General features: G+C 52.7%; 1 protein-coding gene across 1 annotated transcript; it reads right to left on the bottom strand.

Moving 5' to 3' along the window:
* Positions 1-1,177: 1,177 nt before the first annotated feature.
* Positions 1,178-25,174, bottom strand: ITGA5 (integrin subunit alpha 5). The gene is made up of 30 exons (XM_032173497.2): positions 24,889-25,174; positions 17,445-17,575; positions 15,100-15,212; positions 14,847-14,967; positions 14,508-14,569; positions 14,373-14,418; positions 13,729-13,854; positions 13,452-13,496; positions 13,269-13,312; positions 11,500-11,556; positions 11,293-11,345; positions 10,795-11,003; positions 10,330-10,521; positions 10,058-10,103; positions 9,773-9,874; positions 9,539-9,594; positions 9,253-9,407; positions 8,815-8,952; positions 8,611-8,678; positions 7,818-7,968; positions 7,639-7,731; positions 7,414-7,493; positions 7,223-7,303; positions 7,012-7,117; positions 6,485-6,634; positions 5,509-5,592; positions 5,288-5,401; positions 4,262-4,363; positions 3,268-3,390; positions 1,178-2,285 (listed from the first exon to the last, which is right to left on the bottom strand). Exons 1-30 carry the CDS (start codon positions 25,104-25,106, stop codon positions 2,202-2,204), a joined length of 3,150 nt encoding a protein of 1,049 aa, XP_032029388.1. The 5' UTR covers positions 25,107-25,174; the 3' UTR covers positions 1,178-2,201.
* Positions 25,175-25,866: the final 692 nt, after the last annotated feature.

Genomic DNA, 25,866 nt, shown 5'->3' with positions numbered 1-25,866 from the left:
CCTACCTTCCCAAATTTCCCATAAATTTGTGGCTATGCTGCCCTCTGGTGGCTGAATTTTAGTCTATCCTGACAGGGACATCTTTGTCTCCAACAACCCCAATTGCTCTCCCTCTTGCTGCACGTTAGGACAGGCCTTGAGGAGAAAAAAGGACCCTGAGGGTCCCTCACTTTGTGTGATTTATCTTCAAAGATCTGAACCCTGTGGCGTGTTGGTTAAGAATTCGGGCTTCCCAGCCATATAAGGCTGAGTTTCACTCTGTTCTGCCACTCACTGTGTGACTTTGCACAAGTTATGTAAACTCTCTAGGCCTCAGTTTCTCTTTGTGTAAATGGGATAAATAGTACCAACCTCACAGAATCCTGTGAGAAATTAAATGTGATAATGTATGCAAACTAACACCCCCTACCAGCACACAGTAGCAATGAAAACAAAGCAGTACAAAAACCTAACTGGGCTTTCTTCTAATTTAGTTCCGTGGCTTTTTCCTCTCAACTCATTTCATTATTCTGATTTAGGGAAGCCTGGTAAATTTTCTTTTCTTTTTTTTTTTGTAACGGAATCTCGCTCTGTCGCCCAGGCTGGAGTGCAGTGGCGCAATCTTGGCTCACTGCAAGCTCCGCCTCCCGGGTTCACGCCATCCTCCTGCCTCAGCCGCTCCGAGTAGCTGGGACTACAGGCGCCCGCCACCACGCCCGGCTAATTTTTTTGTATTTTTAGTAGAGACGGGGTTTCACTGTGGTCTCGATCTCCTGACCTCGTGATCCGCCCGCCTCGGCCTCCCAAAGTGCTGGGATTACAAGCGTGAGCCACCGCGCCCGGCCAGCCTGGTAAATTTTCTGAACCATCCTCCCCCACCTCCACCTTGGACCTCCCCCTTTGCATTCTGCTCTAATCCTCAAACCCAGAGAGAAGAGGCTCCTTTCCCTTCTCCCTGGGGAGTGTGGGGCCGGGTCTGATGGTGGAGGAGGGAGGCGTGAGGAGTCAAGCCCTGCTTTCTCTCCTTCCATCACCTCTTTCACCTAGGAAGGGAACCTAGAACTAGTTGCACAGTTTCTGGGGGGTCATACTTCTGGCTCCCAGTGGAAAGAAGCCATGAGAGAAATAGGCATCTGCTTTCCACCAAGCCGCTTGGTTCCAGGATGGGTTTGGAAAGAGTGACATATGAGATCACAGATTCTAGTTCTGGTCAGTGGGGGCACTGGGTCAGATTTATTGCACTTGCAACAGAGTTTAAATAAGTCCTGGGTGTCTGGTGCCAAGGTGAGGGAAGGGTTGGGCAGAGAGAGGAGGGGCAGCATCAGTGCAGCTGGCAGGCAGAACCCAAATTCTGCAGGCCCAGGACAGTGGGCTCCCCCTTCTCTGGGGAACAGGGAGGGCCTGTGTCTGGCCAGGCTGAGGTTCCAGATCTGTTGCCATCATGGCCCCTTCAGGGTCCTGGGAAATTCCTGGCTTCTCCTAAATCAGGGTGAACTGGGCCTCCAGGATCAGGTCTGGAGCAGGCCCAAATACAGTCCTGGATCTGCCTGGATTAGGTGCCAATGTCTGAGTCTGGGTTCCAGATCAACTCCAGACCCCAGGCTGGATCTGGCCCCATTTGAGTTCTGATTCCCCTTGGAGCTGGGCTCTGGGCCAGCATCTATCCTTGTGTGGCATCTGTCCTGAGCTGGTCCTGGGGCACCATCCATAGTTAGTGTTCCTTGTTGGCCCACCAGGGTGGGGCTGTCCAGAGCTGCGAGTTCTTACTCCCCAAGTTCCAGGTTCTTAGCTGGGGGCTTCTTTTGGATCTCTGGTAAGGCTGAGGACAGATCTTTGCAGGTTGGAGCTGGACAGGAAGTCCTTGTGGCATGTCTGGCCCAAAGAACTGTGAATGGATTTCCTAGTTATCTTTCCAAGTTGTTTCAGGAAACTCTCCAAAATGCAAAGGCTTCAGGAAGGCTGGGGCCTCTGTCCCTGGATCTGAGTTCCCCCATCCATGAAGAGGGTATGTGTAAACAAGGGTCCTTCACAGTGCGTGGGGGGGAGGGATCCCCAGCTCCCCACCTCCCTGGCTCTGGCCCTTCAAGTATGTCTCTGGGCTGGGGAGAGGAGTTTCTCCCTGGCCGTCAGCACCTTCAGGAAGTACCCAGACCCCTCACTTTCAGTAGAATGAGGGTGGGGGGACTGGTTCTTCAGGATTGGGAGTCTGAAATTGGGAGGACTCAGGCATCAGAGGTGGCTGGAGGCTTGAGCTGAGCTTTTTCCATGGCAGTGCCATATGGGAGGGAGCGCTTGAAGAATCCGAGCTGATAAAAGGGGAAAAAGGGAGAGTTTAGGTACCATGGCTGCCATTTCTCCACAGCTCTTATTCCAAGAAGTAATAAGGAGGACTCTAGTGCCTCCAACCTCTACATCCTGCAAAAGTGGCCTCTGAATTCAGGCTAGGACTACCCCTCTAAGTTGTGCAATTGACCCAGGAGGACTAAACTTGGGGGTGATTTTGTATGGGGGTATCTTTTACCAGTGCCTTTAAAATTCCCCAGTTAAGCCAGAAATGGCAGATAGATTTGAACTCAAATGCCAAGTTGATTGCTTAGTAGTGGCTGCTTTTGTTTGTTTGTTTTTGAGACAGGGTCTCACTCTATTGACCAGCCTGGAGTGTAGTGGCATGATCATGGCTCACTGTAGCCTCAAACTCCTGGGCTCAAGCGATCCTCCCACCTCAGCCTCCAGAGTAGCTGGGACTGTAGGCACGCACCACCAAACCTGGCTAATCTTTGTGTTTTTTTTGTAGAGACAAGGTCTTAGTGTGTTACCCAGGCTGGTCTTGAATTCCTGGGCTCAAGCTGTCTTCCCACCTTGGCCTCCCAAAATGTTGGGATTACAGGTGTGAGCCATCACACCTGGCCATGGCTGCCTTTTGAGAGAGATTCTGAAGCCACTTCTAGGAGATGATCAGTAGCCATTTCTAGGTTAGTGATGGCTGCCATGGATTTTTGGAGAAACTGACAGCACAAATGCCATGTATTTGTCATCTTTGGGTTCCAGTGATTTTGCAAGTATAGGCAAACTTATCATCTTGAGTCAAGAGGACCCTTTCTAAGCTAGTGGCTATAGAATGAAGGGAGAGATCCTATAGGAAGGGTTAGGATGGGATGCATGTAGCCAGGACAGAGGTGGGGGCACATGGCTGGTGAACTGGTCTAGAGGTAGATACTTGGGACTGTGCCAGGCCAAGGGCAGAGCCTGATGAGAGGGTGGCCAAGTCACAAGCAGGATGTGGCTGACCTTGTAGAGGATGTAGATGAGTAGACCTAGGAGCAGGAGGCCAAATAGGATGGCTAGGATGATGATCCACAGTGGGACGCCGTAGCTGCCTTCTGCCTTGGTCCATTGCACAGCTGTGGCCACCTGGGGAGCAAGTTGGGTGAAGTCAATGAAAGCTCAGAAGTTCTTTCTACCCTATACTTGGCCCCCACTTGTCATTGGATCTAGACCCACTTCCCACCTCTTATTTTGAACCAACAGCATTCTGAACTTAAAAATTTAAGTTCCTAAAATGTACAATATTGTCTCTCTTACTTTCGGGCTGTCATATCATATCCGTTGTTTTTTTTTTTTTTGACAGAGTCTCACTCTGTCACCCAGGCTGGAGTGCAGTGGTGCGATCTCAGCTTACTACAGCCTCTGCCTCCTGGTCTCAAGTGATCCTCCTGCCTCAGCCTCCCGAGTAGCTGGGACCACAGATGTGCGCCACTACATCTGGCTAATTTTTGTATTTTTTGTAGCGATAGGGTCTCACTATGTTCTGAGCTCAAGCAATCTGCTTGTCTTGGCCTTCCAAAGTGCTGGGATTACAGGTGTGAGCCACTGCGCTCGGCCTCATATCTGTTATTCACCTCTCCCCAGGATATCCCTTTCCTGAATGGCTAGCCTGGTTAGTTCCTATTTATTCTTCAGGTCTCAGATTGAACATCACTTCTTCCAGGAAGCCTTCCCTGACCCAGTTAGACTGGTTTCAGGTGTTCCTATCATGTGTTTTCATAAATATCACCACACCTGGAACACTGTGTTGTTCCACGAGACTGTGAACACCAGGAGCAAAGATACCATGTTGATCTTGCCTACCACTCTGTCTCTGGCATCTGCACAGTGCTTGACACATAGTACATTCTCAACAGTTGTTAAGAATACCAAGGCCGGCCCTCACCCATGTCCCAGCCCTAGTTCCAGCACTCTGAGCCCTGTATTCCCTCGTCCAGTCCTCTGGCCCTAGACTCACCTGACGCTCCTTTTGGGGCAGCTGCCGAGGCAGGATTCGGTAGGGCATCTTCAGTGCTTTGTACACAGCCTCACACTGCAGGCTAAATGGCTGGTGCTCTCGCTGTGGGTAGGGGCAAGTTGGTCAGCACATCCTCTCTTGGGATCCAGAGGACATAGGGTTCCCCGTGGTCTGGTTGGGGTTGTGATCTTTCCCTATTTTGGACTCATTCTCCCTGAGTCTCTCTCTCTTTTTTTCGAGACAAGGTCTCACTCTGTCCCCCAGGCTGGAGTGCAGTGGTGTGGGCTTAGGTCACTGGAACCTCCACCTCCTGGGCTCAAGCAATCCTCCTGCCTCAGCCTCCCAAGTAGCTGGGACTACAGGCATGTGCCATCATGCCCAGCTAACTTTTGTTTGGTTTTGTTTTTGTAGAAGTAGAGTTTTGCCATGTTGCCCAGGCTGGTCTCAAACCTCTGGGCTCAAGGGATCTGCCAACCTCGGCCTCCCAAAGTGCTGGGATTACTGGTGTGAGCCACTGTGCCTGGCCCCTGAGCTTCTCTTGATGTTCCTTATATGAGATAATAAATGTGTAACTGAATAATTGTAACTGGATAATATATAATTAGATGACTACATGTTCAATAAAAAAAATTTTTCTGAATTATTAATGTGCTTTGACACCAGAACAGTGCCTGGCCTGCAGTGTGTGCTCAAGAAGTGACTGCTCTTTACTATTCCTACATGTGCTTACCTATTCACTATGGATTCATCTTCCATCTTACTGTTTTTCTATCATTCTTTGCACACTGGTCTCCCTCCAGCCCTCCCTCCTCTGAATGGGCCGGGAAAGGGAAGCTGCTGCTCCCACTGTGGCCACTAGATGACGCCAAGGACATACAGCCTGGTCTAGACAAGGGCAAGGAAGGGGAGCTGGAGTGCTGGGTCCCATTCACCAAAGGAGAGGTGGCTACTGCAGTGGAGAAAGGGGTGGGTCAGTCTAAGCAGGCCCAAAGGTCAGGGGTCAGGGCTGAGGTAAGGCTCCCTCACCTGCAAGAAAGTTTTGGCCCAGACTCGGAAATGCAACTGCAGACTTTGGCTCTCTTGTTGGTGCAGGGGCCCGAGCTCACAGCGCAGCCTGAAACACTCAGCCTCCGGGCATTTCTAGGAAGAAAGAAGCTTGAACCTGGTGTTCTGCCCTTGTGATGGCTCTGAGAACCCAAACAAGTACTCAACACTTTGGTCCACACCTCATTCCCCGCCTGACTTACCAGGATCTGAGGTCCCGAGGAAGCAGAGCTGCGGCTTGGAGCTTCCCGTTTTTGCCGGTGGTGCAGGGCACCCTCGGGATCCAACTATAAGAGAAAGAGAGTGTTGGGCCCCTTTCCCATCTCATTATAGCTTCTAAGTCAGCCTGCACCTGGGTTCCAGGGCAGCTTCAACCTATTCTTTCATCTGTCTCTTTATTGATCCATCCAACTGTCCACCTCGTATGTGCAAGGCACCGAGCTCAGGGTTAAAATACGGAAATGAAGAAAAACTCCTCGCACTGGAGGAGATGCTTAAATAAATAATTAGGTCCGTGTTCCTGTGTTTGCACTGGCTGTTCCCTCGGTTTGGAATGCTCATCCCTGAGTCTTATAGATAGGTTCAACCTTATCTTTCAGGCCTCAGTTCAGCTGTGGCGTCTTTAAGAGGTTTTCCGATGATCCAATTTAAATAGTGTCCCTACAGCTTATTAACACTTCACTTCATCACCTTTCAATCCCTGTTAATTTTTCTCCTTCTCTTTTTATTTTCTATGTCTATCACCCTTCACTAGAATGTAAGTTCCATGAACGTGGAGACCTTGTCAGTTTTGTTTGGTGCAATATTTCCTGGGCTTAACAGTGTTCAGTACAGGCACTTATTTAATTAAATGTTAATGAGTAAATGAACTATAAAACAGGCATTGGGGCCCAGAGGAAAAGGTTTGAAGAAGGCTTCCTAGAGGAGGTGGCGCATAACTGGGCCCTAGGGGTATGCCAGGAAACAAAGAAGGGATAGTTCAGGCAGAAAGAAACACAGTGGATCAAAGTCCTTTTTCCTCCAGAGGCTTTTGAGGTAACGTTGGGCCTTGTGGCCCTCAGCCCTAGCTATAGGCACATCCACATTGCCTCTTGCAGGCCCCCAGCAACCTTCCCCAACCCCTCAGCCTTGGTCCTCTGAATCTACTCCTCTTCCCCATGCCAGTGTTCAGGCTCTCACCTCCAGGCCCTTTGGGTTAATGGGGTGATTGGTGGTGCAGTTGAGTCCCGTAACTCTGGTCACATATAGGAGCTGCTGACCTTCCAGAGCCTGGGGACAGCTGAGCTCCAGCACGCCCTGGCTAATGGAGCTGGGGCCTTGGTTGATGAGCTGAGGAGGGAAGAGCACAATCATCATGAGAAGGAAGGGAATGCTTCTGCCCCCTTGAGAGCCTGGATCACCATGGCTCCACTATACCCTGCCGTCAGGCTCCTATCTCAGAGACGAAGCAGGGAAGCAATGGGCAGAGCTGAAATCCTCTCTAGCCAACACTTTTGGAGGGGGCTCCATCTTTCTTTCCAAGCCACTCAATTGGCCTGTCTCTCCTCTGGCTGTTTCTCACAGGACTCTGCCTCATGCCTTTGCATATCACTTACCCCTCCCTCCTCTCTTTCTCTCAGTCTCTCATGTGGGTTCCAGACATCTGTCACTCATATTAGCTCCTCCTTTCCCATCATTCATTCTGGCCCTGCCCCTTCCCCAGTTACCTCATAGACATGGTGGACAGCAGGTCCCAGGTCCTCCTCCTTCTGAGGCTGGTCTCGGGGATGCCAGTCGCTTACTGGGAATAGCACTGCCTCAGGCTTGGAGACACTAAGGAGGAGGGTGGTTTAGAGGAGGGTGGAAGAAACCCCATATGCATCTTCCCTAGAAGTCTGTCTCCCCTCTCAGAAAGACCCCATTCTGCCTGGCACTGACCCGTTCAGGGTGACCTGGGCCTGAGCCTCCACGGAGAGCCGGAAGGAAACCACGTCGCTTTGCGAGTTGTTGAGATTCTTGCTGTGGGATGGAGGCAAGTCTGAGGTGCTGGAGTGCAGCCAGCGAGAATGGTGCCCAGCCCTCCCTTCTGTCCCCAGCTCAGCCCCAGCCTAGGCACAGTCACTCCCTACCTGAGGATCTGGAAGTCAAACTGGATGGTTTTCTTAGTGTCCCGGAGATGAGGGACTGTAAACCGAAGGCCACCCCACAGCTGGGGACAGAAAAAGAGGAAAAGAGGGCAGTTAGACTGTGTATTTCACCCTCTCTCCCCATCTCACAGCTGTGCTCTCTGCTGGCTGGTTACCACCCTCAGGTCTGCTCTCCCTCTGTCCCATCCTCTTTCATCCCAAACTTACACTGGCTCCTGCCTTCATGGGGTTGCCCAGGTCACACACCAGCAGGCGGCTCTGGTTCACGGCAAAGTAGTCACAGCTCAGGCTGGAGAAGTTCTGGAGGTGGGGTGGGCACTGGTCAGGTTTTGGTGTCCCCTCTGGAGGGGTATCCTCCCAACTCCCACTCGAGAGTCTCATCTCACCCCTGGGTGTCTGACGAGTCCTGAGTACTCAGCCTCTGGAGGGGCGGTGACCCGAAGCTCAGCCTCATAGGCGCCACCCTCACCCACATTCTGGGCATGGAAAGTGAGGTTCAGGGCATTCTTGTCACCCAGGTACACATGGTTCTGCTCCCTGGAAGGGACACAGAGGGTAAGGGACATTGGGGAATTAATCCTTAAACCAGGACAAAGGACCATTATAAGAGTAATAATACGAGACCGGGTGCAGTGGCTCACACCTGTAATCCCAGCACTTTGGGAGGCCAAGGCGGGTGGATCACGAGGTCAGGAGTTCAAGACAAGCCTGGCCAAGATGGTGAAACCCTGTCTCTACTAAAAATAATAATATTAAAAAAATTAGCCGGGCATGGTGGCAGGCACCTGTAATCCCAGCTACTTGGGACGCTGAGGCAGAGAATCGCTTGAACCTGGGAGGCGGAGGTTGCAGTGAGCCGAGATTGCGCCACTGCACTCCAGCTTGGGTGACAAGGGCATGACTCCGTCTCAAAAAAAAAAAAAAAAAGAGTAATAATAAAGTAATAATAGACACTGTTTACTGAGTTCTAACTCTATGGCAGGCACTAGGCTAGATTTTTTATGTAGATTATTTCATTTAACCTTTCCAAAAAGTCTGAGAAATAAATGCTACTATTCCCACTATGCAGACAAAGGAGTTAAAGCTCAGAGCAGCTCAGCAACTTCCCAAGGCGACACAGCTAGTATGTCCCTAGCTGACTTTTTCAGGTGCCAGGTGCACCTGGAACTCCCTACTTACCCAAACACTTCCAGCTGCAGGTCAGGCACACAGATGTTGTCTTCTCCACAGTCCAGCAAGATCTGAGCCTGGGGAGCAGGGCAGCCTTGAGAGGGGAAGTTTAGACCCATTCCTGGGCTGTAGGCTCTTCTCTTTCCAGGGCCCTGCCCCCCCAGTACCCAGGCCTCTGTCCTCCTAGGTCCCTTCTCCCTGCCCTGTCCTCACCTTGTCCTCTATCCGGCTCTTACTCTGGTAATGTAGGGCTGGCCTGAGGCCGTGGCTGTCCACTGGGGCTTGGGGGTCCAAGGAGAAGTTGAGAGCGATGTGAATCGGGGAGAGTTTGTCTCGAAATTCTGACTCGTTCTGGGGCCAGAGGAGAGAGTTCATGGAGTCAGGGGACTCTGGAGACTTAGTGGCCCTGCTCCTTAGCCTCTCTCATCTCCCTTTGTCTGCTTAGGGCCCACTTCTGACCATCCTCATTGTTTCAGAGGCCCTGGCAGCCTGCTTCCCAGCTCCTCTGACAGAAGGTCTCCCTTTCTCAGTCCCCACAAGAGTCCCAAGCCCTTCACTGGAATCCCCCAATCTTTTTCCCTTCAGGAGGTGCCCTCAGTTCTATGTGGCCACCCTGCCTGGCCAGTCCACACCCCGCCCTCTGGGCCATACCCTGAGGTAGATCTTCATCTCTCTGCAATCCTCTCGAGCCCCATTCTGGATGAGCAGGGTCTGGGTCAGGGTTGCCTGCCTGGAGGCCAGGAACAGTGCCCGCCGTACCCCTCCCTTCTGCTTCTGCCAGTCCAGCTGAAGTTCCACTGTGAAGCCTGCAGCCAGGGACATATAAGGGGAAACTGCTTGTCTTTCCTCATCTTTTCAGAGAGAAGAAATGTCCCCAGGTCCCCAGTCCCTTCGTTCCCTGTCCTAGGGCCTGAGAGATCCAGGCAGTCTCTCTCACCAATGGAGTCAGCAACGTGTTTTCCAGAAGCATTGAGGCAGAAGCTAAGGTTGATGCTGGAGAAAGACCAAGAAGAAAGCTGGTGAATCCAACTGGAACAGACATCCTATCCTCTACCTATCTCCCAGCCAGACCCAGACTAGGACACCACCATTTTCCCCTTCTTAAGGCAGACTTGGTGCCCCTGCCCACTCCCAGGCTCAGGTCTCTGCAATTTCCGGGGCACCAGCTCACCAGGCCACAGGGTTCCCCTCTAAGCTGCAGCTGCGCTCCTCTGGGTTGAACATGGCAGGGAAGATGGTGAGGGAGGCACTGGCGGACACGATGGGGCGGCCCCTGCCAAGAGTGAATGTAGGGTCAATAGAATTAGGACTCTTCTGTAACCTGGACACAGGAAACTGATGCCCAAGCCCCGGAATGTGTGTCCTCTGCATTGATTTTCCCAACCTCAGCTCTGTTGAGAAATTTCCAGTTCCAGTCTACCCAGGTTGTCCCCTCAACTCCCCTTGGAGCTCATACCTGTATACCACAGCCTTGTCCACACCAAAGGACCCCACAATCAGATCTGTAAGAAGTCAAGAAATCACCTCTTACAGCAAGCCCCACATCAGGATCCTTTCTCCTAACCCCTCCTGGTTTCAATGCTTAGGGAGGCTGAAGTGAGAAGACAGCGCCCTCTGTTGGAATTTGCTAGAACTGCACTCAGGAACTTCAGGAAAGGTGCAGAAGAGAGGATAGGGGTCAGTGACCAGGGAATTTTAAGGTGAAAAGGGGCCTCAGGCACAACTCACCAGGGTATCCGTTGCCATCCAGGTCTCGGCCTCCTCGAAGGGCAGAGCCAAAGAAGTCTGGGGTGTGGCTGGCTGCCCACAGGGGCTGCAGAACCTGGGAAGGTTTAGAGCCCAGCCCTCCTGGGCCCCCAGGGAATACAAACACTACTCCCTGCTGGGTCTCCCCACCAAAGGGGGCCCCGATGGCCACATCTGGAAGACACAGAACACACACTAGTCAGCAGGCCAGGAATCCATAGGCTCAAATCTCTACTACCAGACCCCAGGACCCAGGATCCTATTTTTTCCCATCTGTCAGTCCCTATATTCTAATCTCTTCAAATCCCAAGACCCAGACAGTGGGATTTTAACCCCTCGGGAAGTCATGGAGGCCTGGGTATCTTAGCTGACAGATGCCCTCTCCTCAAATCCCTTCTGACTTGGGCCCCTGCCTCCTCTTTCACTCTCTGAGCCCATGGTACTCACCATTGTAGCCATCCTGGTCCAGGTCCCCCAGGGGGGTCAAGGAGCTGCCAAATCGGCCAAACTCATCTTGGCCAGTGAGGGTAAGGGTGGGCGTGGGCTCTATGCCAGCTGGGTGCTGCAGGTAGATGTAGACCCTGCCCACCTCCTGAGGCCGCCCGTCAGGGGTCCGATCCATGAGCAGGGGTGCCCCCACCAGCAAGTCATCCAGCCTGAGGGGAAAGGCAAACCCAGGCATCTCGATACCCTGTCTTGCCACCCCACCCCAATCCTAGTGCTAGAAATCCCGGGCACTCTGAATTCCATCAAGTCAGAAGACCTGAGGTCTCTGATCATCAGCGTTCAGCTCTTTCCTTGTCCCTGAGCAAGGGGAATGCAGGTATGAGCGAGAGTCTAGAGAAAAAGCTCCGGAGACACTCTCCTTGCATTTTCTGTCCCATTCCCACTCTTCCCTCTTGGATCTGGGAGGGTATCACAGTGCGCTCATTTCCCACCACTCACCCGTCCCCATTGATGTCTGTGGCAGCCACTGCATAGCCGAAGTAGGAGGCCATCTGGGGAGGACAAAGGGGCAGCACTGGGTCAGAACTAGAAGGTTCAATCCACAGGATCAAGAGGGCCTAGGAAGTTGGGCTGACATTATTAGGTCAGGGCTGGGGCTTCGTTGGCAGAGGGCCAAGCTGGGGTGGGGTTAAGGGGTATCCTTACCTGTTCCCCTGAGAAGTTGTAGAGGGATCGGATGTCTGAGCCATTAAGGATGGTGACCTGGGAGATGAAGAGATAGGCCCATTGGTCCTGGACTCCCAGAATATCCCATGGTTAAAGAATAGATGTGTACAGGACACCCAGGGGCAGGCGTTCCTTAGAGACGCAGACCACTGTCCCTAGCTCCCTTCTCAGCTTTGCCCTCATATTCCCACCTCTATGCCAGGTAGTTCCACCCTATGTCTGCTTCACTATTTTTCTCCATGTCAATCACCAACTACTGACGATTGTGTATTTATCTGTTCGTTGTCCCTTTTTACCCACTAGAATGTAAGATCAATAGGGGCAGGAACTTGATTTTGTTCTTTGCTTTCTCCTCAGAGCCTAAAGTCATGCTTGATGAGTAGTAGGCACTCAATAATAATTATGACTGAATGTGTGCTGGTGCCTCAAACCCATCACGTTCAAAACCTAAGTCATCCTCATCCTCCAGTCCCCCGAACCACAAACACCATTTCTCCCCTCTATTCCCTTAGTGACTGGCCCCACCAGGCCTCTTGAATCCTGGTGTGAGCCCTTTCCCAGGACTGCTGGACAGATATCTTGACAATGTCCCTGCCTCCAGCTCTCCCAGCAGATCTAGGGGGCTACCTCTGGCTTGGAAATCCAGTGGCTCCCTGCAGTCACTGCCCAAAATCTTACCTTCTTGGCTGGTCCTCCGAAGCTCTGGAGAACCTGGCCCTAACCTGTCTGTTTTTGTTCAACCTTTCCATATTCTACTCATCCTCAATCAGCTCATGAGTCTGCTAAGCTGGGCTGAAATTTTTCCTTTTCTTCCACCTTGTTCATGCGCCTGCACAGGGTGCCCTCCTGCCTCGTCTCTGCTGAACCTTCATAGAACCTTCTCTCATCTGTCCTCTTCCTTTTTAAAAACTTAAAATTTTTATTTCCTGACTCCCCAAACTTGTTACGATCCTTTTCCTAGAAAGGAGATTATTCCTTCCCCTAAACTGCTATGTCACTGTATCCACTTTGCTGAAGTTTATCCAAATGCAGAAAGAATGCTGATTTTGGATTAAGAGGGACTTGATTTTAAACCTACTTACTAACTGGGTGATCTTAAGCAACTTACTTAGTCTCTTAGAACCTCAGTGTTCTCATAAGCAAAATACAGATGATAATATCTACCCCATAGGCTTGTTGTGAAGAATAGAAATCATGAATAGATAGTGCCTGATGCACCGAGTAGAGAAGAGAATGAATAGTTGCTCCACTTTAGATCACAATTGTTTGTATGTGTGTCTTATCTATCATACTTGATTAGAAGCATCTTATAAGATGGGGTATGATACCTTATTCATCTTATCTCTTACCTTGCCTTAATAAATGTTGTTAATTGAATGAACTCCGATGGCACTCTTACCTGTATCTTTTAAAAAGCACTTGTCCTGGTCTAATAATAACATCTGCCAGTTGTACATTGCCTAACAATTCACTGAGTACTTTCACATGCATTTTCTCATCTCATCCTTGCCAGAGCCTTGCGAGGTCAGAACGATTCCCAGTATACAGAGAAGAAGGAGGCTCAGAGAGGTTCAGCAGGAAGCAGAGTATGAATAAAGAGCAGAATGATTCCGCCAGAGTAAGTGCCAGAACTTGAATGGCAGTCTGCCTCCAGAGCCCGTGTTCTAATCCACCTTTTTGAGCCCTTGCACGGTTCTTTGTGATTAGGCAGGGGAGGAGAAGAAGTGAGGGGTCAGGCTGGGTCTTACATAGCCGTAAGTGAGGTTCCCTTTGGGCACACCAGCAACAAAGTCTGCAAAGAGAAGAGAAAATTGTGACCTAAGGGTGGGGAAAGGGAAGTAGATAATGGTAAGTGGCCAAGCTCATGGGCTTTCTGGCCCTGAGCCTCTAACCACCCCCCTCCCTTGGCCCCAGCCTGGGGACACACTCACCTTCTGTGTCATCACCACTGAATTCACCCACAGCCACAGAGTATCCTGGGGGACAGGATGGGTGGATGTTAGGATTCCTGCTTTGGGGACCCCTCTGGTCTGGCCTATCCCCCAATCCCTTCCCCATCCCTAGGGGCCTTCATAGTCAGCAGGCACATGACATGTGTGGCAGGGGTGCTGGGGATGCCTGAGTAGGAGAGGGGAGGCAAGGGGGTGAGTGGGGACAGGAGCACTTGAGGTTCTCCCTCTGCCATCCCTTCCCCACCTGCTTGCTCACCTAGGTAGCTGTCATCATAGATGGAACTGGCCTGGCGAGTCTGTAGCTGCCCCTGAACCAGGTTGATCAGGTACTCGGGGTAATAAGATTCTGCAATCTGCTCCTGAGTGGCAGACAGGATCTGGCCTGGAGAGAGGATGAAGAGGGAGTAGATGGAGGGGAGGTGGCAGAGGGGGCTTGGGACTTTGGGGGGCTGACTGGGTAGTATTTCAGAAGTCTGGTTCAAGAAAGGGAAACATGGGGAGGGTGGTGGCATGTAAGCTTCAGGAAAGGAAGAGGAGAACTGGGAGTAGGGTGACAGGCTATGTGCCAGGGGACTTAAAGAATGGCAGAAACAGGCAGGGCGCGGCGGCTCATGCCTATAATCCCAGCACTTTGGGAGGCCAAGGCGGGTCGATCACAAGGTCAGGAGTCCAAGACCAGCCTGGCCAAGATGGTGAAACCCCTTCTCTACTAAAACTACAAAAATTAGCCAGGCGCGGTGGCAGGCGCCTGTAATCCCAGCTACTTGGGAGGCTGAGGCAGGAGAATCGCTTGAACCTGGGCAGCAGAGGTTGCGCCACTGCACTCCAGCCTGGGTGACAGAGTGAGACTTCGTCTCAAAGAAAAAAAAAAAAAAAAAGAATGGCAGAGACAGGACTTACCTTGCCAGAAATAGCTTCCTGGTCCACCTAAAACCACACGGCCAGTCTGTGGGTGAAAGGAGGGGAGTCCAACATCTGGCCCGATCCCCCCATGTCCACCACCCACGGCCCTTCTCTCCCAGATCACTCTCTCACCTTGGTGAACTCGGCACTGAAGCCTCCTTGGCAGTAACCCTGTCCTGCTGCCCAGCTGAAATCTGTGAGGGGACAAGGTGGTGAAAATGAGCCCTGCACAGATGGGTCATCCAGGAAAGAAGAGAGGGCATAGGGAAGGAGGTGGGAGAGAGAACCAGAGAAAGGGCTTTCCTGGACCAGACAGTAAGAATAAAGGCTAACGAACTGGGTTAGCCTTTATCTTAAGCAACTTAGAACCTCATGGGGGCACGTGGTGGGTGCGAGTCAGCCCTAAGTATATGAGACACTCCAAGTATATGAGAAGGCAGACACGGGGCATAGGCCCCCTCTTGCCCCTACCTGAGCGGCAAGGTGCATACTCCAGAATTCGGGTGAAGTTATCTGTGGAGAGGTAGCAGGTGCCCACGGGGTCACTCAGTGGCTCCTTCTCTGTGCGCCAGCTGTACAGTGGAGCACATGCCTGGGAGGGCCCAGGAGAAGGGGCCTTCAGATTCAGTCCAGTAAGGCTCTTCCTCCCTCCCTCCAGGCCCGGCCTTACCCAACCACTGCCCATCCCCTGGCCACCACACCACTGAGCTTGCTGGCCCCTCACCAAGATGGAGGAGCCATGGGCTCGAACTGTTGCCCCGAACCACTGCAAGGACTTGTACTCCACAGGCTCCTCTCCCTCTGAGCTGGACAGTGAGGACTCCAGGAGCCGAGAGCCTTGTGGAAGTGAGAAGGGGGAGTCTTGCTGAGCCACGGACACTTGAGCTCTAGGGCAGCCCCTACCCTCAGCCTGGGGATACCCAACAAACGCTTCCAAGCCCTGAGACTCCATGACTCACTGGGAGTGTGGAGTTGGTAAGGAGCTTAATTCTGCTTTGTGTAGCCTGTTTGTGTAGCCTGACTCGTCTCTCCACTACACACATACACATACACACACACACACACACATACACAAGCATGCACAAGCACACAGAACCTGGGCTTTCTTTTTTTTTTTGAGACGGAGTCTCACTCTGTCGCCCAGGCTGGAGTGCACTAGTGCCATCTCGGCTCACTGCAGCCTCTGCCTCCCTGGTTCAAGGGATTCTCCTGTCTCAGCCTCCTCAGTAGCTGGGATTACAGGCACGCATCACCACGCCTGGCTAATTTTTGTATTTTTAGTGGAGATGGGGTTTCATCATGTTGGTCAGGCTGATCTCAAACTCCTGACCTCGTGATCCGCCCGCCTCGGCCTCCCAAAGTGCTGGATTACAAGCGTGAGCCACCGCGCCCGGCCTAGAACCTGGGCTTTCTAGAGTTGCCTCCCCACGGTTCCTGCTTTCTCACGCAACTGAGACAAGGATGCCTGCTGTGGAGCAGGGGCAGGAGGATGGTGGGGAACAGTGGCTATTTCCCAAGAGAGTAACCCTTTAGCTGTACTTCTTTGTCTATACTTGGACTGTGTCTCTAACAGCATCTTGTGCCACCTCCTTTTTTTTTTTTTTTTTTGAGATAGGGTCTCACTCTGTTGCCCAGGCTGGAGTGCAGTGGTGTGATTATGGCTCACTGCAACCTTGACCTCCCGGGTGCAAGTGATCCTCCCACCTCAGCCCCCCAAGGGGGTGGAAACTATACCCAGCTAATTTTTGTGTTTTTTGTACAGATGGGGTTTTGCCATGTTGCCCAGGTTTTTTTTAAATTTTTTTTTTTAAACAGGGTCTTGCTCTGTCACTGAGGCTACAGGGCAGTGGGGCAAGTACCACTCATTGCAGCCTTGGCCTCCCCACTCATGTGATTCTCCCACCTCAACCTCCAGAGTAGCTGTGACTACAAGTACTCACCACTACGCCTGGCTAATTTTTTTTTTTTTTTTTTTTTTTTGAGACAGAGTCTTTCTCTGTAGCCCATGCTGGAGTGCAGTGACGTGATTTCAGCTCACTGCAATCTCTGCCTCCTGGGTTCAAGCAATTCTTGTGCCTCAGCTTCCCAAGTAGCTGGGATTACAGGCAAGTGCCAACATTCCCGGCTAATTTTTGTATTTTTAGTAGAGATGGGGTTTTGCCATGATGGCCAGTCTGGTCTCAAACTCCTGGCCTCAAGTGATCCACCTGCCTTGGCCTCCCAAAGTGCTGGGATTACAAGCATGAGCCACCGCGCCCAGCCCTGTCTAATGTTTTTGGTAGAGACAGGGTCTCACCATGTTGGCCAGGATGGTCTTGAACTACTGGGACCAAGTGATCCTCCTGCCTCGGCCTCCCAAAGTGCTAGGATTACAGATGCGTGCCACTGTGCCCGGCCTCTCCAGTTTTTATTTCTGGAGACAGATGGCCCTAGTTCATATCCTCGCTCCAGTGTTTGCTAGCTGTATAACCTTGGATAAGCTACTTAACCTCTGTCTCCTCACTTAGAAAATGGGGATAATAATACCTTATACAGTTGCTGAAAGGATTAAGTGAACTAATATATGTAAAGTGTTCACAACTGGGCCTGGCACCGGGCAACTGATAGCTGTTAGTCTCTATCTTCCTCCCATCCATCTGTGTCTACTCAGACCTTGAGCTCCTCGAGGGCAGTGGCTTAGTCATCTTTCAATCCCTGCAGCACCAGCACAGTGCCTGTCATGCACTGTCACTTAGTCAGTACTTAGTTAAAGGAACTGATTAGTTTGTGCAACATTCCCTGTCTTTGTCTGTGTTACGGCCCTGGCCTCCCAGAGTTGTGGGTGATTCAGGGGAAATGAGAGCCACATGTTTCTGAATCATGCCCGTCCTCCTTGGGCTGGGCTGGACAGGAGAGTGGAGTGAGTGCCATGGGGATCCACTGTAAGCAGTTGGAGCATCAGAGCTGGTGCTGAGAGGTCACGTGGCCGGGGTTCCAGCAGGCTCCACCCCTCACCCCAGGCCCCACCCAGGCCTTGTCCCCAGGCTGCAGTCCCACCCCCCAGTCCCTTCCTGAATTTCACTGGCCTACCTTTGCTGTCAAATTCAATGGGGGTGCACTGTGTGGGGCTGGCACCCCAAGGACAGAGGTAGACAGCACCACCCTGCAGCACTCCTGGCTGGCTGGTGTTAGCCTTGGGTGCTCCCACCAGCACACTGACCCTGTGGAGGGGAAAAGAGAGGCAGTTCAGGATGGCTCTTAGCTCTGCATTGGTGTCTGGAGGCAGGAAGGACCCAGGCCTCTAGGCTGGGGCTGGCTGGGGGTGGAGTAGATGCCCCCTGGGTTGTATTTATATCTCAGAAGATGCCACAGATGCCAGAGGCACAGGCTGGAGTCAGGCGGTCCCCATGTGCCGCTGTCACTAACACAACCCTCCCCTCCTCCCGCCATTCTCTGTCGTCTCCTACCTTATCCTGTTCATAAAGAGAGGAGGAACCAGAGTCAATTTCTAGAAGGGGAAGAGGGGCCAGAGCCTGTACCCCTGGCTTCTCCCTCTCCTTTATGTACCTGCTGAGATTAGATGTGCAGCCTCTGGAACCCCAAGGTCCTGTGGAGCCTCAAGTTCTCTCATCTAGCCTATATACTCTCCTCCCAAGCCAAATCCCCTCCCTGGGCCAAGACCCAGGCATCCGGCTGCCCAGCCACCCAGCCTTGGGGCGTGTAGGAGGAAAATGTGAGTCTTGGAAATCAGGCAGCAGGAGTGGAGAGAGGAGCTGGAGGACAGTGAAAACAGATTGTTCCACTGGGCCTGGGCCTGCCCTCACCCTGGCCCTGGTGTGGACCTCCCCTTCCTGGCTGGGCCTCTGTTTCAGCCCTTGAACCCCTTTCCCATAGACCACCCCCAGCTGACTGAATTCAGAGTCTGCTCTACCGGGGTCCTAGTTCTGGACACAGTGCCTCTGTTCCCCTGAGACGAGGAGAAGTTTGCCCTATGTAATGGGGTGGTCTTAGCTAAGGGCCTGGGCAGTCCTCCTGCCGTCAGCTCTGCCTCATTCATCCCTAGGTCCCTTGCCTCCAAGACCTCCACACAGCTCTTGGCTCTCTTGGTTTCCCCTAAGGGTCTCCTGCCAGGACTCGTATCTGGCAGCCTGGGCAACTCGACCCGGCCTCTAGACCAGTGGTCCTGCCAGCCTTGGCCTCTGCTCTGCTCTGTGTCTGCCTCTGGCACTGCTTCTCAATCTCTCTGTCCCTCTGCCCCATGACTGCTTGCTCTCTTGGTTTTGGTTTTTGGATCCTATCTCTCTATCTCAGATTTTGCATTTCTCCATCTCTATTGGTTTCTGTCCACTTTCAGCTTTCAACCCGCCCAATACCTACACCTTCCCTGATATTTGAATACCTTCCTCAGCTTTCTCACTAGGCAAGAAGGCCCAAAGTGAGGGATTATGGTACAGGTCACAAGAGCGGGGGGTATTTTCCAAGAAGACCAGGTATACTGAGGCGGGGAGGAGTGGCCCAGGAGGTCCAGGGGATGGAAGCAGCAGAGAGGACAGGTTTGAGGGGACGGAAGAGGAGAGTGAGGAGGGGTCTGTGAGGGCCAGTGGTGAGAATGGAGGGCAGAGAAGGCAGGGTCCAGAGGAATAGGAGATGGGTAGGCTGAAGAGGGAGAGCTCCTGAAGTTAGGGGGGGTGGGGAGGGGAGGTGCCAGTCTCCGTTACTCTGGGGACAGGAAATGTTTACTGCCTGTGGCTTCCTGTCTGTTTCCAACCTCTCACTTCTCCGTTTGTCTCCCACACCCCCACCTCCCTGCCAGGCCCCACCTTTCTCACTTAGGCATGACATCCATCTGTGGGGTCTGGCTGCACCGCCCTAGGGCTGGGTGAGGTGAGAGGAGTAGACCCCCCTCTCAGCAGGGGCAGCCCCCAGAGAACTTGGTTGCTGCCTTCAGGCTCTAGAAAGCAGAAAGGGCCACCAACCTGAACTAGACCAGAACAGCAGAGGTACAGGAAGCAGTGAAAGGAGCACTGGACCAGGAGCCAAGAGTTCTGGTTCAGGCGCTAACTGTGGACTTGGGCAATACCCTCTCCCTCTTCCTCTGGGTGAAGAAGAGTTTCTCTCAGAGTTTCCTGGAGCACAGGGCTAAGGCCAAGGGACCCTATTCCTGCTCCCAATTTCTCCAACACCCACTGCTCTTGGAGAGGAGCTGAGCCTGACACTCCTGGGGTGGCCTGAGGAAGTAGCCTGGAATTTAGCAGGGTTGCAAGACAGAGAGTTTACAGAGCTTGTAAAGCCCATAAGCCAAGGGCATATCCATTCTGGCTGTGCGATGGTTCAGGATACCTGGCATGCAGGCAAGTGACACAGACCCAGGCCTCCTTTCCTCCTGACACACTACCCGTGGCTTATTCCTGGAGAGGCAGTGGCCCTTCCATCCCAGCAACCTTAAGTCAATCCAATAAATAGTGCCTCCCCTGCCAACATGCCAAGTGAGGTGACTGGTGCCAGGGATGGCATGCAAGCTAGTTTGTCCTTATTTTCCCACATCTTGTTCCTGCTTCCTAAATCCTGCAGCAGTTGGGCACTTTTAGGGGTCCAAGAAGGTAACAATGGAGGGTCTGTGGGCTATTTTCAATATTTCAGAAAGCCTAACGGAAATCATGCATTTACCAGATAAGGTGGCCTAGGCTAATTAAAACCTCAAGTGTATTTGCTTTTGGCTGGAATTATATCAACTTATGTGGGAACCTGGTTATCTCGTGCTGGTCAGAAACTCTGATTGGCAGCTATAGATGTTTTTGGTTAATAAAAAATGAGAAAAGTGCCGGGTGCGGTGGCTCACGCCTATAATCCCAGCACTTTGGGAGGCCGAGACAGGAGGATCACGAGGTCAGGAGATCGAGACCATCCTGGCTAACACAGTGAAACTCCGTCTCTCCTAAAAATACAAAAAAATTATCCAGGCGTGGTGGCGGGCGCTTGTAGTCCCACCTACTAGGGAGGCTGAGGCAGGAGAATGGCATGAACCTGGGAGGCAGAGCTTGCAGGGAGCCGAGATCTCGCCACTGCACTCCAGCGCGGGGATAGAGCGAGACTCCGTCTCAAAACAAACAAACAAACAACAACAACAACAACGGCCGGCCTGGCGTGGTGGCTCACGCTTGTAATCCCAGCACTTTGGGAGGCCGAGATGGGCAGATCACCTGAGGTCGGGAGTTTGAGACCAGCTTGACCAACACGGCGAAACCCCGTCTCTACTAAAAATACAAAATTAGCTGGGCGTGGTGGCGCATGCCTGTAATTCCAGCTACTCAGGAGGCTGAGGCAGGAGAATCGCTTGAACCGGGGAGGTGGGGGTTGCGGTGAGACGAGATTGCGCCATTGCATCCCAGACTGGGCAACAAGAGTGAAACTCCGTTTCAAAAAAATAAAAAATAAAAAAATGAGAAAAGGAATTCATTATTTCTTACTAAATGCAGTTTGGCAGGTACACTTTTCTGAAATAGAGTCTGAGAGAAGAAATAATTGCCGTAATTTATTCTGAAGCCTCAGAAATGGAAGGGTTGGTCCTTGGAGACACAGACTACCACAGCTAGAAGGCACTGTAGAGAGCACCCACCAGTTTTAAGACTTTACTGTAGGTGCCTGAGGCCACAGGGCATAAAGGCAGGCTGGCCTCGTTCTGACACTCCTTAAGAAAAAGTTCAGGCTGGGCGTGGTGGCTCATGCCTGTAATCTCAGCACTTTGGGAGGCCGAGGCAGGCGGATCACAAGGTCAGGATTTCGAGACCAGCACGGCCAATATGGTGAAACTCCGTCTCTACTAAAAAAAAATACAAAATTAGCCGGGTGTGGTGGTGTATGCCTGTAGTCCCAGCTGCTCGGGAGGCTGAGGCAGGAGAATCGCTTGAACCTGGGAGGCGGAGGTTGCAGTGAGCTGAGATCATGCCACTGCACTCCAGACTGGGTGACAGAGCGAGCCTCTGTCTCAAAAAAAAAAAAAAAAAAGAAAGAAAAAGTTCAAAGCTGCTCACCTCGTCCCACGTTCTCATTCTGTAGATGGGAAAACTATCTCAGAGGAGTTAAGTAATGTGCTTAGGTCACTCAGACTCCCTCCCAGAATATGAAGCAGAAATCAGGAATCCTGATTTCTACGACAGCATTCTGGTCTACCCCATTACCAACTTATTCCCTCCTCTCATATCTGCTATCTCCCCAGCTTTTGATTAACCAAGTCCCAGTTCAATACTGGGTTACTGTTTGACTGTTGGCCTGACAAGGTCAGGGGTGGAGAGCAGCAAGTGGACCAGCACCCAGCTCCTACAGGTCCTACAGCAGCATGGGCCAGGCCAGAGGAGGACACCTGGTTTGGGGTCCCCCAGTGCATTCACAAGGGATATGTATGATTGGCTGGGGAAGAACAGCTGTCTCCACTTGTGGCAGTTGCAGAAGGGAACAAGGAGCTGAGCTGAGACTGGCCTGCCTCTCAAGCTTTCAAGTGTCCTGGGCCAAGTCACTGCCTCTCTTCAAGCTTTGGATTCTCTGGCATAAAATGATGGATTTCCCTTGAATGTTTCCTAAACTAACTTCTGGTTCAAAATTTCTGACTCCTGAAGCCTCAGTTGTTTTTATTTTTTTGTTTGTTTGTTTGTTGTTTTTTTGAGATGGAGTCTCACTCTGTCGCCAAGTCTGGAGTACAGTGGTGTGATCTCAACTCACTGCAATCTCTGCCTCCCAGGTTCAAGCGATTCTCCTGCCTCAGCTTCCCGAGTAGCTGGGATTACAGGTGTGTGCCAGCACACTTGGCTAATTTTTTTATTTTTAGTAGAGATGGGGTTTCACCATGTTGGCCAGGCTGGTCTCGAACTCCTGACCTCAGGTGATCCACCCGCCTCAGCCTCCCAAAGTGCTGGCATTACAGGCGTGAGCCACTGCACCTAGCCAGCCTCAGTTTTTATATATCTAAAAATGGGGCAATAATGCTTCCTTTGCTTTAACACAAGGATTTTTGTTACAATCCAATGGAAAAATCGATATGAAAGTGCTAAAGGAATATGACAGACTATTGTTACTATCACTAGTATAAGCAAATACTCAAAGCAAGTAAGAAATGGGGGAGAACTTAAAGAACTAGGCGGTAGCCAGGAAGGAGAGAACCAGAAACAGAAACAGCCGCCCATGTATTGATCACTCTTTGTGGACCAGGTCCCTTTTGTATATGTTTTCTCATTTAGTCCTCAGAACTCCGTTAGTCAGGTGTCTGATTTTCATGGGAAGACCAGGCTCCAAGACCTTAAATACCTCACCCTAGGTACTAGGGTACCACACAAAAAACTAGTAAGTAGTGGGGACTCACACCTACCTCTCTCTGACTGAAAGCTTTGCCCTTTCCTACCATCTAACTGCTTTGGTGCTCGCCCTGTCCTTTAATGCTATTTTGGTGTTCACCACAAGAGGTGATGCAGGAAGAGCTAGAACACTAAGGCTCTCCCTCTTTGGCAATGGCTGTAGGCGAGGGGCTATGTTTGTCTTGTGTTGTGGGGAAGGGGGTGAAGGCCTAGCTGTGGTGGGAGGAGGTCACTGGGGAGGTAGAATGTTCCACTCTAAGAGGGTATTGTAAATAGAAAATGAGAGGGAAAGAGTGTAAGCTGGACACCTGGGTTCTCTTGAGAGGGGAGATGAGCAGAAGGGGAGGGGGAAGGGATGAGAGAGCTAGGTCCTGTTTTAGAAGAGGACTTTAGGGACTATAGGATCAGGCCAGGGGCCAGACAGACACCTAGGGGACCAGGAATGTGTGAAGTCCAGATGTTTTAGAGGAGTGTTTTAAAGGGAAATTTAGGGGAGGGGGGAGTAAAGAGAAGGTTAAATGCCAGACAACTAGGTACGCTGATCTGCGGGAGGAGACCTCATCCCCTTCCTCCCTCCCTCTTTTCTACTCCATTAGGGCTGTGATAAGAAGTTTGAGGGAACCTGGGGGAGACCAGGCCTGGCAGAGGCTCCAGGCCAGGGTGATGCAATGGGGTTTGGGCAAAAGGCCAGGGGGGTGGGGTGGGGGTTGGGTGGGGACCTTGAATGGCCCAGAACAACAGCCGGGGCCTAATCATTTTTCTTTTCTCCCATCCCCAAGTCCTCCAGACAAAGGAGAATTTGCCTTTCTCCCCAGTTGTATTAGCTAGATTAACCCCTTTTCTCCAAAAACTATAGGGACTGAGTAGAGATCAGTTAACTGTCTCATGTGTAAAAACAGGTCACTTCTGACAGAATTCCCCTCAAACCCTGAGATCCTGGGGTTGAGGTGGGAGTGAGCAGTAGGAAGCTCCCAGCTCAGAGATGTAGAAGAAAAAGGATTACACCAGTCATTGTGGAGGACCAGGAATCTGGCATCTACGGCCTAGCCCAGGAGCAACCACCTACCTCTCTTGCTTCCCAATCTCCCCGCCATCCCACATTTAAACAGACACCCTTGGTTTTAATGTTGCTTCCACTCTGACTCCTGTTTCCCAAGCCTGTCAGTACCCCATTTTCTAGGCACTCGGGGTCCGGGTCTGCTTATCACTCTGCTGAGTTGGGAATAAGGATCCTCCTTTGAGATTTCCAGGGTCCTGAGTCCTTCATTCTGACGTTCTTGGCCCCAGGGAGCCCGCGTTTCCCCGGCTTCCGACCCCAGCCCCAGAAGTCCCGGTCTCAGCACAGCTCCAGCCGACCAGCTACAGGAAACCAGCTTTTCTCTTCCTCCCAAGAGCTAGAGGAAGAGGGAAACCGCCCACCCCCCTTCACGCGCGCACACACCCCTCCCGACACATCCCAGCACCCGCCCTTGGCTGAGTTCGCCCCCAGCCCCAGCGCCCCCAGTGCCAGGGTCCCCGCACTCGCCCCCAGTTCTCGGATCCCCTCGCCTGAACAGAGATTGGGGGCGGAGGGAGGAGTAGGAGACAGAGGAGAAAGAAGAGGGAACCGCCGTCCCTCTCTCGGGTCTTTCCCCAGTCTGAATTGAGGGGGGAGGGGAGGATGAGGCTGGCCCCCATTTAACCTTCCGACCCCCTCAGTCTCTGACTTCCCTCCTACTACACGTAGCTCATTCGGCTTCTACCCGTTCTCTCGCCGCACAATGGCCCCTACGGATCCCGAGGTCTCCCGGAGCCCCCAAAAGCCCTTCCCGGCCTCCGCGCCCCCTCCCGCCCCAGGTCCCAGCAGCCCACAGACTTCATCAGCCAGAGACCCCCAGCTCTCCATTCACGCGCTCTCCTCTCCCTTGGCCCGGAGACCCCTGCCCAGACTTCTCCAGCTCCCTGTCCTCTCCCCACCAGACGCATGTCTCCCCAATGATCTCGAACGCCAGGGCCCCTCCTCACCCGCCACGGTGCCCTCCCTACTCCAGCGCAGGCCCCCAACTCTAGCGCGGGCCCCCAACTGCAGCTCTAGTCCTTCCAAACTCCACCCTCAAACTCAAGCCCTGGTCCCCTCCAGACCCCAGCCGCGCCCCCAGTCTCCAGGCGGCTCCCCCACCCCCATCCCGTCGCCAGCCCTCCTCACTCACCCGTCTGTTCCCGGCCGGTAAAACTCCACTGAGAATCCGAAGAAGGAGCCCGGGGGCCCCGAGAGCACTGCTGGGGCCTCCGCGTCTAAGTTGAAGCCCCCGACCCTGGGTGGCGGCGGCAGCAGCAGCAACAGCAGCGGCAGCAGCTGGGGTCGGCGCCGGGGGCCCCAGCGCAGCTGCACGACGTGGAGAGGGGACTCTGGCGTCCGGCTCCCCATAGCGCCCGCTCTTCCCTGTCCTGGGGCCACCGACCCGGAGCCGCTTCCTAAACCTCCCAGAGGCGAATGACTCAACGCGGGGAGGAGTTTGCCAAACTCCCGGCTGAGCCCTCCCCCCGCCTGCCGAGGGGGCTGGCGGGGGGGCATTCCTGGGTCCCTGGAACTCTGAGCCCGCGTCCCCCACCCCTAAGGGGCGTGGGGAGGGGGCGCACCTCTCCAACCCCCTTTCCCCAGCCCCAGCTGGAAGCCGGTTGTCTGGACTGGGTTAGACTGGGCGGATTTGGGTTCTTCCCCCTCCTCTCTGCTTCCCCCTCCTTCCTCCCCATTCCTTTCCAGATGTACAACGTAAACGCTCGGAAAACGAGTCGGAAAAGGGAGCGGAGAATTTCCTAATGAGGAAAGGAATCACCTCTGGTGGGCGGAGGAAGCCTGTATATGTGTGTGGGGTCTCCCTCAGTGCTTTAGGGAGGAGGCTTTGGGGTCTAAAGAGACAGGAGACTCCTCTGGCGTCCGGCCAACTGGGATTCCCCCTTGCCTTCCGGGGCCGCCGAGTGCCTGGGTTCTGGCCAGCTGGATTTGGGACACAGGAGTTGAGGTACAGAGGCAGCGTTCGCAGTCAGCTTGCTGGAGGACCTCCGCCGGCTCCTCAAGTTCCGCTGCTTCCTCCTCCAAGCTGCTAGTATTGAAAACCCAGGAGTTTGGGGTCATTCACCAGGAGGATTCTGCTCCAGTTTGCCCCCTTCTTGGTCCTAGGGTATGT

This window comes from Hylobates moloch, unplaced genomic scaffold (assembly GCF_009828535.3).
Source record: "Hylobates moloch isolate HMO894 unplaced genomic scaffold, HMol_V3 SCAFFOLD_13, whole genome shotgun sequence".
Lineage (NCBI taxonomy): Eukaryota > Metazoa > Chordata > Mammalia > Primates > Hylobatidae > Hylobates > Hylobates moloch.
The sequence above is the reverse complement of the archived record's forward strand: the minus strand, read 5'-3'. Positions and strand labels throughout refer to the sequence as shown.